The sequence below is a fragment of the Peromyscus eremicus genome, chromosome 6 (assembly GCF_949786415.1).
Source record: "Peromyscus eremicus chromosome 6, PerEre_H2_v1, whole genome shotgun sequence".
NCBI lineage: Eukaryota > Metazoa > Chordata > Mammalia > Rodentia > Cricetidae > Peromyscus > Peromyscus eremicus.
The window spans coordinates 91,467,216-91,482,105 of record NC_081421.1 but is presented as its reverse complement, the minus strand read 5'-3'; the positions used below and the strand labels follow the sequence as shown (position 1 = coordinate 91,482,105).

At 39.7% G+C, this 14,890-nt stretch overlaps 1 protein-coding gene across 4 annotated transcripts in view; it reads left to right on the top strand.

The window, feature by feature from the left end:
• The first annotated feature begins 4,901 nt into the window (after nt 1-4,901).
• The window catches only part of Ptbp2 (polypyrimidine tract binding protein 2), a 64,334-nt gene continuing 54,345 nt past the window's right edge, over nt 4,902-14,890 (top strand). For 2 of the 4 annotated variants that reach the window (XM_059266165.1, XM_059266164.1), the window contains exons 1-2: nt 4,902-5,020; nt 6,763-6,793. In XM_059266165.1, coding sequence (XP_059122148.1) covers nt 5,013-5,020; nt 6,763-6,793 — 39 coding nt within the window. In that variant the 5' untranslated portion in view covers nt 4,902-5,012. The remainder of the gene's footprint in view (nt 5,021-6,762; nt 6,794-14,890) is intronic. The other 2 variants (XM_059266167.1, XM_059266166.1) reach the window with 1 other exon arrangement.

Here is a 14,890-nt window from a genome sequence, read left to right as displayed (position 1 = left end):
AGGACCCAACCTTAGGTAATGCTTCCAGCCACAGCAGGGACTGCATCTTCCCACTCAGTTAATGTGATGGAGTCAATCTCCCACAGACATGCCCAAAGGTCAATCTGATGTACACACTTCCTCCTGAGACTCTCTTCCCAGGTGATTCTAGACTGTGTCAAGTTGATGGTTAAATCATTCATGACAATGTCAATACAGGTGTTAGAACATATCTGAGAAACGTATGTGATAAAGTGGCAAGATGGATGGCTAAGGAATATAGAACTGATCAGGGGGAACAGGGTCCTAAAATATATGCTCTTTTTTCTTGTAATAGATTTATTGGTACATAGTTCACATGCTCTGAAAGTCATGAGCATCAAGTTTCAATGAGTTTGAGTATTTTTAGGAAATTGTACAACCCTTGCCACATGGTAGTTTGGGATCATTTCCCTCATCTTAAAAAGAAACTTTATGCCTATTTACATCTATTTTACATCCCCATTCACTGTGCTAAGTAACCTAGTATCTGCCTTCTGTTTCTAATTGCTTTCCTTTTCCAGGGAATTTGCATACATTTTTATAGCTTTTGAATTTCCTTTTCTCTGCCTTGAATTTATATTACCTATTTAAAAAATATTATCTAATTGGTATTATTATTCTTTTTCTTGTGAAAAAGTTAAATGATACTCTTCTGTACTCTAAGCAGACCATGGTGGGGCTAAAAATAAATTCTTCATGTTGTGAACATGGTCCCATTTCCTATTTTTACTGCATCAATATTAGACCTCATTATGGCTTAGCCTATGCTGAAATTTAGATTTAATCATTGTTCACATAAGTGAAAATCTCTGCAAAAGGTCAAAACATTTACCATTCATATGGGAAAGAACAAATCATTATACTGAAAGAAGATATGGGTATGAAAATAATACTGTCCAGATACTTCATTTTTTATTGCCTTATTCCGTTAGGAGTCCATAAAATGAACAGAACCTTGTCAGAGATTACAAAAGTTGGCAAGCCTCTACTGTTAAGATTAATAATCCGGGCCATGGTTAGCCCATAAAATCATACAGATTGAGATTTGGGTGGGACTTTACAAGTTTACCTGTGACATTTCCCTTGGTCTATTCATCTGCACATGTGACAATTTAACTTCATTAGTGATATGTTTAACCTTTGTGAAGAATCTCTATACAGATGTATCTATATGGACATGGGCTGCTGTGAAAATTCTGAAAGCCAAACATGTGGCCTGTTCCTTCTCCAGAGAACAGACCAGTGACAACAACAAGAACAACAAAAAACGACCTTCAGGGTGACAGGTGCACCCTTTCTTAAGCATTTACTGCAGCCAGTCAAATCATTTGGACTTCACAACTATCTAGGATGATGGCATCCCTTTTAATCTCGTTTTCACGAAAGAACACTTCATCCTTGGGTTCTAATGAACATGTCTAATGTCACATAGCTAATAAATGGAACATCTCAAATGTGAAGCCAGGCTTTCATGGGTATGTTTTTGTGGAATATACAGCACATGGTGAATATAGTCTTTTTTTTTGTTTGTTTGTTTTTTGAGACAGGGTTTCTCTGTGTAGCTTTGCGCCTTTCCTGGAACTCACTTGGTAGTCCAGGCTGGCCTCGAACTCACAGAGATCCACCTGGCTCTGCCTCCCGAGTGCTGGGATTAAAGGTGTGCGCCACCACCGCCCGGCGGTGAATATAGTCTTATCCCACCACCAGGAACCTACAATTGCAGATGACCCCAAACTCTGTATCTGTTAGTTCTTTCTGTACATCTATCTTCTTTATATAACTTATGTAAGTCAATCTCACACTGCTAGTATGTCAGACACAGCTAGAGATTAACAATAACTAACAAACACAGAGTAAATTGAAGAACATACTAATGAAAGTCATGTAAATGTGTGTGTGTGTGTGTATGTGTGTGTGTGTTTTGTGTGTGTGTGTCTTAAAATATCCTACCTCCAAGGAAGCATTTTATGACTTCTTGGCATATATGCATTGCCAGGATGACTAGCCTTGCATTTTAGCACCACTGTTGAGTGAAATAAGAAACCCTTGCATACACAAACCCTGAGCTACTATGACAGTTAAGCTGATGAGAGATACTTGTCCAGTGAATAAACTAATGGGAAGATAGGATATACAGCCTTGATACACTGGACATGGAGATGACGCATGTCCTGACTGGACAAAGAGGGATGGAGAAGATTTCGTTGTGCCTTATTCAGAATGGTGCATAACTTAAAAACTTAAAAATTGTTTACTTCTAGAGTTTACACCTAATATTTCCCAGCCAGGGTTTACCACTGAACAAATGGCTAGAACTGAAACCTCAGGCAGATGTCTAAGGGAGCCTACAGCTGTGGTGATGCATTAGTACCATTCAAAACCCACAATATCTTTTACACTCATTTCTTTTCTTCTTCCTTTTTTTTTTTTTTTTTTCCGGGGGCCAGAGAGGGATTTTTAGACAGGGTTCCTCTGTGTAACTGTCCTAGCTGTCCTGAAACTCGCTTTGTAGACCAAGCTGGCCTCAAACTCACTGAGATCTGCCTGCCTCTGCCTTCCAAGTGCTGGGATCAAACGTGTGCACCACCATGGCTCGGCTACTCTTATTTCTTTACTACATTTTAAAATCTAGTACTTGCTATATCATAACATAAATCTTAAAAGGTCTTATTAATAAAAAAAAAAAAAACCCTGGAGCCAGATATTGGGGTGAAAGCTGAAAGATCAGAGAAGCAGAACAAGCCACAGCCAACCTCAACTCAACAACTCAACAACTCCTCAGCAGATCCTGTTTCCAGGAATCCTCAGGCTGAAAGCCTCTGAGTCCTTACCCCTGAGGTTCTCAGTTGAACTGCTGCTTAGTTCCTCCTTATATATACCTCACGCCTTATATACCATTCTCCACCCAGCCATGTCACTTCCTAGGATTAAAGGTGTGCGCTTTCCAAGCAAAAGCATGAGATCTCAAGTGCTGAGATTAAAGGTGTGTGCCACCACTGCCTGACTCTGTTCCCAGTGTGGCCTTGAACTCACAGAGATCCAGATGGATCTCTGCCTCCCAAGTGGTAGGATTAAGGTTGTGTACCACCAGTGTCTGGCCTCTATGTCTAATCTAGTGTCTGGCTTTGTCCTCTGATCCCCAGATAAGTTTATTAGGGTACACAATAGTCAACTACCTCAAATATTTTCTACAAAGTACTGACTTAAATAAACCAGCATATTGATTATGTTGTATGTTTGTTCTCCTATACTTTATTGAAAGAAAAATAAAGAATATATTTTAATGAATACTTGACACTTGACAGAAGAAATTCTGTCCCTCATGACACAGTTTGTCTTCCCCAAGATAAAGCAAGAAGCAATTAATCAATATTGATTGAGCCAATGTGAGATATATAGAGAATGAATACCGTATTCCTCCCTCCCCTTGGGAGCATACAAATTTAATTGTTGAGTGAAACCACGTGAACGAAACCACAACACATGAAAAACTATTATTAATGGAAATTATAATGGGTCCTTCATGTATCATAAGTCAATAGTGTAGACAAAAGGGAGGCATTATAGGAAGTTAGATTTTTAAAAAGAATTGACAGTCCCTGAGGCAAATCAAGAATATTTAACCGTGTAGTGGCTTTGAAAAGTTCTTAGAGCAACAGTGTGTGTGTGTGTGTGTGTGTGTGTGTGTGTGTGTGTGTGTGTGTGTGTTTGCTTTTGAAGTAAGGTCTCACTAAGTTGCCCAGGCTGATCTCATCCTCTGGAGTAGACCCGGCCAGGTTCTGATCTACCATTTTAAAAAATACCCACAACCTACCATTTAGTGAAGTGAAATTCCAGCTGGTATGGGCCAGAGGTTTTCCCGAAGGAGACATGGCAGATCTGGAGGGGTTATTGAGAACTAGTGGAGAAATGCAGTTGGTGAGTGTTGAAAAGTCGGTAGTGAAGCCTAAAGACAGAGGGTGCTGGCTTTAGCGTCATCCAGTGAGCATTTTCCAGAACCCAAACTTCGTTGATGCTACGCTGCAAATACCTTAAAGGCAAACGGAAAACGTGTAATATGCTATTAAATTTAAGGCCTTGAGTCCTACGGAAGAAAGAGCGGCTTTGTTTAGACCATTTTAACATTTTCAGCCTCTCTGACCAAGGCTAACTCAATTGTCTTCACTGCCATTCCCACTTTTCCATATCCCCTAATGTTGGAATGTACAAACACTCGGACACTCTGCTCAGCGTGTGACCATTCCCATTTAGGGAACTGGGATTATGTTTTTTGTTTTGTCTTATTTATTGCTTCTTAACAGATGCACAGTAATCACTACCCTAAATGAGGATCACGTTTCCTTCCACTTGGCCGGATTGATTCCGGGTTCGGAAGCAAACGCCAATCTGATGATCTCCTTGTTTAGAAGTAATTATTATTACTAAAAGAGTGGGTCTTTATTCAGTTAAGGTAACAGTCTGTAAACACGGTATAGGATGCAGCTATTAAATATTTTCCCCAGGGCTGGGTAGGTAGGTGGAGGGTCACCAGGCTGGGGCCGGGATTGGCCTGTGTGGGTGGAAGCAACCCAGCTCGGGGTTGGAGGGAAACGTGGAGGCTGCCTGGGAGCAATCCTGCCATCCGGGCCAGCCTAAGGCACACCGGGTGCAGGCTGGAGGCTGTCCCACTCACACCGCCCACAAAAGGGAACCCAGGCAGCCCAGCCAGCCACTGCAGCAGGCACGTCGCAGAGGGCGGGAGCAGGCGCGCGGGCAGGCGGAGGCAGCCAACGGCGGAGGCGCCCACTCCCCCCCGGTCCCTGTGCCCCGCCGCTCGGCTCCCGCCGCCGGGCGCCCGAGCGCTCGGCTCTTTCCGCCGCCGCGCGCTGCCCCGTGCGCTCCGGCACCTTCGGCAATTTCCGTCGGGCCCTGGCCGCCATTTTCTCGCCGCTTGTGTGGCTCGCTGGCTGCGTGGCTCGGTTCTTGGGAGCGAAGCTTTGTCCGGTTCGGCAATGGACGGGTAGGTCCCGGAGCCCGTGAGGGGATGGGGGAGGGAGAGGAGTGCGGCCGGGCGGCGGCCGGGGTCGGGGTCGGGTCGGGGAGCGGGGCTCGGGGCGGCCCCTCCCAGGCCGCGCCGCCGTTACCCAACCCCCGCCCCATCACACACACCGCACACACGCACACACACCCCTCCCCGGGCTTCCCTCCGCGGCTCCGGCGACTAGCGCGAACCGCAGCCGGGGCCCGGAGGCCGGGGAGGCCTCGGGGCTGCAGTGGGGACTCGGTGGGGGCCGGGCGGCGGGGGATGGGGCGGGAAGCCCGGTGCGGCGGCCCTGCCCCCTCGGGAGCCATGTCGACGCCGCGGGGGGACCCGAACCCCGGGGTGGCGGCGGCGGCGGCGGTGGTGGCGGCGGCCGCGGCGGTAGCCGTGGCGCGGGCGCGCGAGTGGGGAACGCCAAGGAGGCCCTGTGCCGAGCCCCGAAGCCCGAGGCCCGCCATCCCCCGGCCTCGCCCGAACCACCGCGGCGGGAGAGCCGAGCGGGAGCCGCGCGGGGAAGGGGAGGGCTCGTGGCGGAGGGAGGGAGGGAAGGAGGGAGGGAGGGGGGCACATGTCACACTCCTTTGTTTTCATCTGAGTCTGGGAGCGGGGGCGGGAGGCCATCGAAATGCCTTTACAACACCACATTTCAAGGCTTGGCCCAAAGGGCCCAGGAATTAAACCATAAACACAACAAAACCCCAGGAAGTGTTGGAGGGAGCATCAATCACATGGGCAAGGGCCACCAAGCCATGGCAGAGAAAAGAAAAGAAATTCCACACAGGGTTTTCTGTCTGTCTTTCTTTTCTTTTCTTTTTACTTTCTTTCTTTTTTTTTTTTTTTTAAAGCCGCTTTGGTTAGTTTCTGGGGGGAAATAAAAACTAAAAACAAACAAAAATCCGAGCAAACATGGAACAGAGTCGTGATGCGTCTTTGAAAGCCTGGGCGTGGAGATAGGATGCAGAATGAGATGAGAGCTGTGTGAAAAGATGAGGACCAATGTCGCGCCCGTGTTAACTCCACATCTCAAAGGACTCAGTTCAACTCATTGTGAAGAGAAGGGGGCACTTTTGGATAAAAATATGGCACTACTCACAGCTCATTTAGGGCAAGGGGGATTAAAAGAAACTCAGGTAGCATGAACATTTATTAAAGTGAGTGTCAGTGTTTGAGGAATCCAAAGTAAAAGCCGAGTTTATTAAGTTGATTATCAATCTAGTTATCTGATGTTTTTAGAGATAATAAAAAGTAACAGATCTTAGAAACCATGCCACAGATTACCTTAATGGGATATCATTTTCCACATGAAATGTAGATTTAGACATGTTCTGAATTCCCTCCAGACAATTGATGACAAAACTTGAGCAAAAACCCGTGTTTTCCAGTTCCCAGATTCTATCTAGATTACCAAAGAACCGGAGTTAGGTTGCTAATGTCAGTAGACAAGCACTGTAGGAATGGCGTGTAGTGTTGTGGATTTTCATCTTGCTGTTAAAGGTTCTTAAAAATTACCATAAACTGACTAAAACATCTCATGTTTCAAGTTGTTTCTAAAAAAATCCAGGTAGATAATAGCTTTAAAAAGTATCACTGAGCATCTCTTTACGTGTTTTCTGACTGTATTGCGGTGTCTGGAGAATTTATGAAAGATCTTGAAAGTTTAAAAGTTATGCAATGATCATTTGAAGAGTCAGAGGTTGACACTGTTATTTTTTCCTTTACAGAATTGTCACTGAGGTTGCTGTTGGTGTGAAGGTAGGAGATTGTGTTTGAAAGTAAAGTGGAAACTAGAATTGTTGAATATACTGCCATTATAAAGTTGAAAATTTCAGTTAACCTTGATAACAAAACCCAGTTATAAAATATTTCCTTTAATTTGTAAAGTCAGAGTCTATAAACAACTATACTGTTGGATAGTTAGTATAAATGACTGTAGGCTTTGATAGTAAGCTTTTTTTTAACTCTTGAAGTAGTGTTAACTTTGTTAGTTCAAGATAGTTTGACTCTGATTAAAGTGAAATGTGCATGTTAGGAATGAATCACATTGGGAGTTAGTTGCCCTGACACCAAAGAACAGAATTGTTCAAGTCCTTTCAGCTTGAGTCCCTAAAGAGCTGTCTTGTCTGTAATAGGTTTTTACTCACTTCTTGGGTAGGAAAACTGTTCAACCTTTACAATTGCCTCCATGGTTACCATCTGGCGCTTCCTGGAAGACATAGACCTCGTTGGTGTATTACAGATTCTTGTTTGCAATTCTGTCTGCCCTGTTAGGGCATATTCCCTGTCTGTTAGCTTATGCCCAAGCCTGGAATAAGAAGATTGCTCCTGCCCCTCAGCCATAATTATAAGCATAAATATAAAACCCCTCAAATATCAGTATCCTTAGGAGAATTGCTGGTATTCCTGGTTTAGTGAGGTTGACCCTCAGTATTTTTTCTTGGATCTTAAAAAATTGTGTTTGATGGCTTATTTGTCATAATAGATTAGGAGATGTTATTGTGTTTTCTGTTTGATAAAGAACTAGATGTTCGGACTTTAATATTTAGGTTATTTGTTGAGTTCATGTTGTATAGAACATTTAGTTTTATTTTCAGTCATATCCCAAGTTGAGATAGTTAAAAGCTTTGCAGTTGGGGATAGCTCAAGAGTACAAAATGTGTTGATGTTGTAGTTATTATCCAAATAGATTTCTTCTGTGAATTTTGTAAAAGAATAAATGATATAAGGTAATTTGTAAAAATGACTTTCTAAGTCTCTGGTCTCTTACTAGCAGGTAAGTTTACATACAAAACCTCATGAGCAGTCATGAAAAAAGGGAAGAGGATTAGACTAGACTGCCTGGATAGGATGTGTTGGCTTTTCCAGTTTTCAGTATTGTAGTTCAAGGAGAAACTGTTAGAAAATTGTATAGGAATACTACCCATTTAAAAAAGTTGTTTAATATAAAAGTTTGCAAAGTTAAAATTAATTTTATAACCTTTCTAGAATATTGGTCAAATACGTTTGTTGGTATCAGAATTATGTACAGGCACTTAAACTTTCTTAAAAGTAAAAAATAATTTTAAGGAAAGTCATACATATGCATGTTTAAAATGATTGAAAATGTAGCATGCATTTCTCCTTGATTAGGTGTAGATAGATAGTTTTTAAAATTCTTTCACATTTAAAAAAATTATTGACTTGTGTATTACATATTGCATGCTTGTCTTATTTTTTGTACAAATACATTGTGTTATGACCCATATCTTGACCTTTTAAAATTTTTTATTTCAGTATATGACATAATTGCCTGTATTTAAAGTGTGCAGTATTTTCTATATACATACTTTGATGCCACCACTACAATCGAGGTAGAAGCTTTTGTTACTCCTAGAAATGCCATCCTGCCCCTTTGTAGTCCCGCCCCTACTCTTTTCCCCAGAAGCCAGTGATCTGCTGGCATTATAGATTTGCTTGCATTTTTAGAATTTTAAATAAATGGAATCAGAAGGCGAGGTCTTTTGGCCTATTACACTCAACAGAAAATTTTAAGTTATTTACATGTGTGTTGTGATCCCTTCCCTACCCCTTGCTTAGAATCATTACACTATCTGGTAATTAAAAACTTGTAGTGGGCATTTGTGTTTGGGGATATTATAAGGTTGTTGTGAACATTTCTGCACGTTTTTTGTGTAGACATATGCTTTTATTTCTCTTGGGGCCTATTGTTAAGAATGGCTGAATCGTATGTTTGGCATATGCTTAACTAATTGAGAAACTGCAGTTTCTTTTCCACAGTGGTTGTACCATCTTGCCATCAGCAGGGTATGAAAATTTCAGTTCCTCCAGAGATTTCTCAGTGCTTTTTAGTGTTTAGTGGGTGTGAAGTGATAATTTAATTGTGGTTTTAATTTGTACTTCTGTGTGGTATCTATTATGATCATTTTCAGTGTGCCTTTTGCCAGCTGTTATTGATTTCTTTCTCTTCCTCCTCCTCCTCTTGGTTTTTGAGACAAGGTTTCACTGTGTAGATTAGGCTGGCCTCCCAACTAGGCTAGAGATCTACTTGACTCTGCTTTCTTTTCAAGGCTGCACCACCATGACGGATGATGTCTTATAGACAGGGTTCTAGTCTAGAGGAATAGAAGTGATAGAATGAATCAATTTCTCTTGATCTTTCTCTCTTTCTTGTGTGTGTGAAATCCAGTTGCCTTGGTTCGCCAAATGTTCTTCTTCAAAGTTGAGTCATGGCTTGAATGTGTGAAACAATCTGAGGAAAATTGACAATTTAATTCTGAATTTTCCTATCAATGACAAAATACAGTTTATCTCTTCATTCACATAGGCCTTTACGTTTTTGTTGTTCTTTGAGATTGTTCTTTAAGATTTCACTGTAAAAGTTTTATACATTATCATTAATTTGGGAGTGGTTGGATTCATCCCTAAGTATTCACAGCTTGTTATAAATTATTGGTTCTCAAACTGTGGGCCATGACCATCCCCTAAGACTGTCGGAAAACACAGATACTTACATTATGATTCATAACAGCAAAATTACAGTTATGAAGTAGCAATAAAAATAGTTTCAATAATTTAATTCAATTTGTAAATTTGATGTTTGTTTTAGATTCTAACAGAATTTTCACATTTACCGTTGATGTCCAGTTATACTTAGATAGTTTTCTCTCTTGGCTGTTTGGGTTCCATTTTTTTCTTTTCTTGCCTGTGATTGCTAGTTAGTAAGTATTCGGTTGAATCGAAGTGGTAAGAGTTGTCAATTTTACCATGTTCTTCCCATCAGGATGAATATTATTTCTCCCTTAATTATGAATTGTAAGTTGTACAGAACACACAGTGGAAGGAATGTCATTACAAGGTGAAGCTCTGTAGGCCTTTGGTTTGTTTTCTCTGGGGAAGTTTTAAGCTACATACTGAGTTTGTTTAATAGAGCAGGGCTATTCAGGTTACCCATTTCTTCTTGGGTTACTTTCATAATTTGATCTTCTGTAGAACTGGTGAATTTATTGAATGGAGTTGTTCATGGTACTCTATTACACTTTATATTGTTTTCTTTCGTTCTGAGATAGGCTTTCATTGTTATTTTGGTTGGCCTAAAACTCTGTAGAAGAGTCCTGTCTTAAGGTCACAGATCTGCCAGCTTCATGAGGCTGGGATTAAAGTTGTGTGCCACTGAACTCCAGTCCCCTTTCATACTTTGGATAGTTTAGAACAGTGGTTCTCAACCTATGGGTTGTGACCTTTGGGGGATCTTCACAGAGGTCACCTAAAATCATTGGGAAACACAGATATTTACATTACGATTCATAACAGTAGCAAAATTACAGTTATGAAGTAGCAATGAAATAATTTTATGGTTGGGTCACCACAACATGAGGAACTAACTGTATGAAAGGGCTGCAGCATTAGAAAGGTTGAGCACCACTAGCTTAGAACCTTAATCACTTGAGCTCTCTGCTTTCTAATACTGGTTATTCATGTTTTACCTTGTTTGTTTGTTGATTGATTTTATTAATGTTCTCACAGTAGTCAACTTCATGAAGTTTTCTGTCATGTTTTTGTCCTTTTCATCCCTTCTGCCTTTTCTTTTTCTCCCTTCTGCCTTTGTCTCATGTTAACTTGTGCTTTTCCTTCTCTTTTCTTTTTGAAACCGAATCTCACTGTAGCCCTGACTGTCTCAGCACTCACTATGTGGACCAGGCAGGCTGGACTAGAACCCAAAGTTGTGTCCGCCTTTGGTTCATCAAGTGCTGAGAATAAAGGCATGTGCTTTGTATACCTCATGGTGTTACTGCTTCTCCATTGCTGGAATAAACACATGACTGAAAAAGCATCTTGGAGAAGGAAGGGTTTATTAGGCTTACAAGTTACAGTCTTTGTCGTTGAGGGAAGCCAGGGTAGGAGCTCAAGACAGGAACTGAAGCAGAGACCATGCAAGAGTACTGCTTACTGTCTGGTTTCCCATGGCTTGCTCTGTCAGCTTTCTGATACGTCCTGGGACCACCTCCTTAGATGTGGCACCACCCATAGTGGGCTGAGCCCTTCCATGTCAGTCATCAAAGAAAAAGCCCCATAGATTTGCTCATAGGCCAGTCTAATGGAGGCAAATTCCTCAGTTAAAAGTTCCCTCTTCCTGGTTATCTCTGTGTCAAATAGAGAAAACCTAAGCACATATGAACCTTTCTTTTCTAATGCAGGGTTTTGCTACTATATATCTCTCTTAGTGGTGCTTTGATGGTATCCTCTTAAGTTTTCATTGTTGCTCTTCATTGAAGAGCAACTCTAACCCTAACCCTTAAGTTTTTCATTTGTTTATAGCTACCTTATACAGCAACTTCAGATGCAGACTTGTATGGCCAGATTTATAGAGATTGTTTTTCTAGTGAGTTAATTAAAAACCAAGATGTGATTATAGCTGAAGTGCTGATAAAGTGTTGTTAAAAGCAGCTTGATTTTTTTTTTTAACCAAATTGAATTCTGCTCTAAAAGTAACACATTATAAATTCCTAATTCACAGTTGTAAGTTGTACTATGACTATTGAATTCCTCATCATTGGCTTAGTTTAAGTAGTAATTAAATAATGCTGAGCATATCTTTTTTGGTAATAGTTGAATATAATTGATTTTTAATAAGGTATGTGTTTGAAAAAAGTTGTTTGCTTTTTTTTCTTTTGATTATTATTAAAATCTTTTAATGTAATACCATAGCATATACTTTGTGCTAGATTCTTTTTCTAAAAATCTCAGCTTATAACATAATCTCTATTGAACAACAGCTCTGTTGAGCATAGGCTTTTAAAACAGTTTGTTGAGCGTTCTTCCATTATTAAGTGTTCGTATTAAGCAGTTATGATCACTCAGTTAATACTTAATGACTCTGGAAGTGTCTTGAACTTTAATATGTTTATAATCCAAGAACAATTTAGCATTAAAAAATAAATAATAATTTTATTTTGCTACATTCCTATTTGTTGGAAATCCAAAAGGTCCAGTCTTTAGAAGGATCATGTCTCCTAAGAAAATGCTCAAGGTTTTAAGTAAGTGTCATACTGACAGGATCAGAGTAGGCTCCCTGGAAATAATAAGCTGTTCTTTCTAGTGGATAGGTTGAGAGACAGGAAGAGCACAGAGCAGTACACAGTGAGACAGTGACAAATCCGTGTGTTGACAGGCAGAAATTCAGTCATTTAGCACTAAATTTTAGAGTTTTAGTGTTTTTTTTTTACTGTAAAAGTGCTGATCAACAGATGCTGCTCTCAGTCTAGCAAAACAAGATGAATCAAAACATAAAGGAATATTCTTGGTGATAAGTATACACACACTTGTTAAATGCAGCTTATTTTAATAGAAAAAAAAAATCCTGCTTAGTTACCCGCCCCCCCCCCCCGAAAACCATATAGTCTCTGTGTACCAACCAGTTAACTGAAAGTGCAGAGAACAGAATACAGCAAATAAATGCATGCTCTGTGCAGTTCTGTAAATTCTGTAAATGTGTATCAGTTCTCTTTAGCAAATGAGATGTAATAATTAAAGGATGGAGGACTTCTGGGTAAAAAGATGTTTTAAAAGGTAATATTAACTCATTCACTGTGACTTTTGTTACATTCTGATCTTTCCTCCCACTTAATAACCCTATGAAATAGGATAACATTCATGAAAAGTTACAAATTGTAGCACAGATTTAACTTCCGACAGTACTAGGTAGTTACGAACTTTTGGATGTCCTAATAGTGTTATAGCTGTTGTTGGGTGGTTTTTGAGAGTTCATGTTTTGAAAGGAAAACACTGAAACATTTACATAGGAAACAGTATAGGTGTATGGAAGTTGTCACAGTCACAAGGGGAAGAATTGATTGTGGTGAGTCTCATATTTTACTATGGGTTCAAGATTCCTATAGTTTCCAATATTATCACATTAAAATATAAACTTACAGGAAGAACTACTTGTTCTCAGAACTCCGGTGGTAACTTTTTGTGATGCTTAATTGCTTTTAAAGTGAAAATAGTAACTATTCTCTAGTGCATTCCATCTGTAACCAAATTAAGAATGCTGCTAAAAGTCTTGCCATACAAATAGACCATTATTTTGTCTACTTTAAGTTGATCTTGAATTCTTTTGTATTTTTCTTTAAAAGTACATCAAAAGTGAAGGATGATCTATTGGTTACATTGACACCATTCTTTCTATACAATAAAATTTACAATAACTTAATATCATGGTGTAATTTTCCTTTTATATTAGGAACAAAGGAAAGCCAACATTTTGATTAATGTCTCTTAGATCTCTTTTTATCAATAATTCTCATTTTCTATCCCCTGCCCCTTGTAATCCCCATACCCCTTCTTTGCTAGAGAATCTGGGTCATCTGTACAATTTCTACTCTTCAGTACTCTGCTGGTTATATCTTGTTTCATGTGTTCCTCGGATCTTCTGTATTTGTGAACTTATAAATTAGATGAAACTTGATCAAATATAGGTTTAATTTTTAGCAAGAATGTCTTGCAGCTATGATCCATGTAATTTCTGTTGTATTATCAAGAAGAACAGAACATTAATATTGATCAGTAGGGTGAAGTGTCACATACTCGTTACAGAATGCGTCTATCATTTATTCACTTTTAGTAACGAATGATTGTGGAATTTTATTGGTATTGTGAAAATAATATATTTTCTCTTCATATATTAAAATTCCTCCTTTAAGAACTTTGCTCATGAATTATTTGTTTACATTGTAGCCACACACCATTTTAAAAATGGAAGCAGGACAGATTTTATCTTTGATAGTTTTATACATGTGTATAATGCATTGTAGTTGTTCTCCTACCCATTTTCCTCATTCCCCCTTCCCTCTTCTGCTATAACCCTCCTTCTTATGAAGTCCTCCTCCTACCTTATCTTTTTGTGTGTGTGTAACCCACTGATTTACCTGGGGTTTCTTGAATGAGCCTGGGTGGGAGGTTATTTACTGGAGTATGGGCAATTTTATGAATGCCTATACCACTGAAGAAACAGATAGCCCTCTCCCAGCAACCATTAACTGCTAACACTCCCTTTGGGAGGGAGGGATTGGGTCTCATAAGCCTCTCCCCATCGCAGTTTTTCTGGTGTAGTTAGTGCAAGTTCCTTCTTTTTAATTGTTGTTACTATTATGAAATCAAGCATTTTAATGTTTATCTTCTAGTCCATTGCAGTGACTGTTTTAAAAATGCTATTACATCTTGGGCAGGTGGAGCTTCAAATTGCAGTAACTTGTGATAATGTGGTTCAAGTATCTTTGTTATAAAATTAATCAGCCATGCTTTTAAAAAGTCTCTGTCCAAGATGTGGGAAATGTTCTTTAGAAACTACAGTAATGGGTGCCAAGGGGATACTTGCTCTAAGATTGTTACTGCTTCAGGACCCTTTCAGTGGACAGATAGCATTTTTTGATAGAAATATTTTTTGATAGAAATATATTATGAGCTCATTTATTGTTTTATTTCTGATTCGTATTTCAAGTTACACCGTTTTTGCTTGTTTGATTTTCTTCAGATTTATTTATGTGTTTTGCTCACATGTATGTCTGTGTATCATGTGAATGCATTCTGGAACTGGTATTATGGACAATTGTGAATTGACATGTGGGTGCTGGGAATCAAACCCCAGACCTCTGCAAGAACGAGTGCTCTAAAACACTGGGCCATTTCTCCAGCCCCCTGATTTTATGTTTGTATCTCTTGTCCCTGAAAAACCTTGTTTGCTAATATTAACCTTGGTATACCACACATGGCACTTTAAAAAACACCAGCCTTGTAAAAAAGACACTAGTTTTTTTTTTTTTTTAAAGATTTATTTATTTATTTATTATGTATACA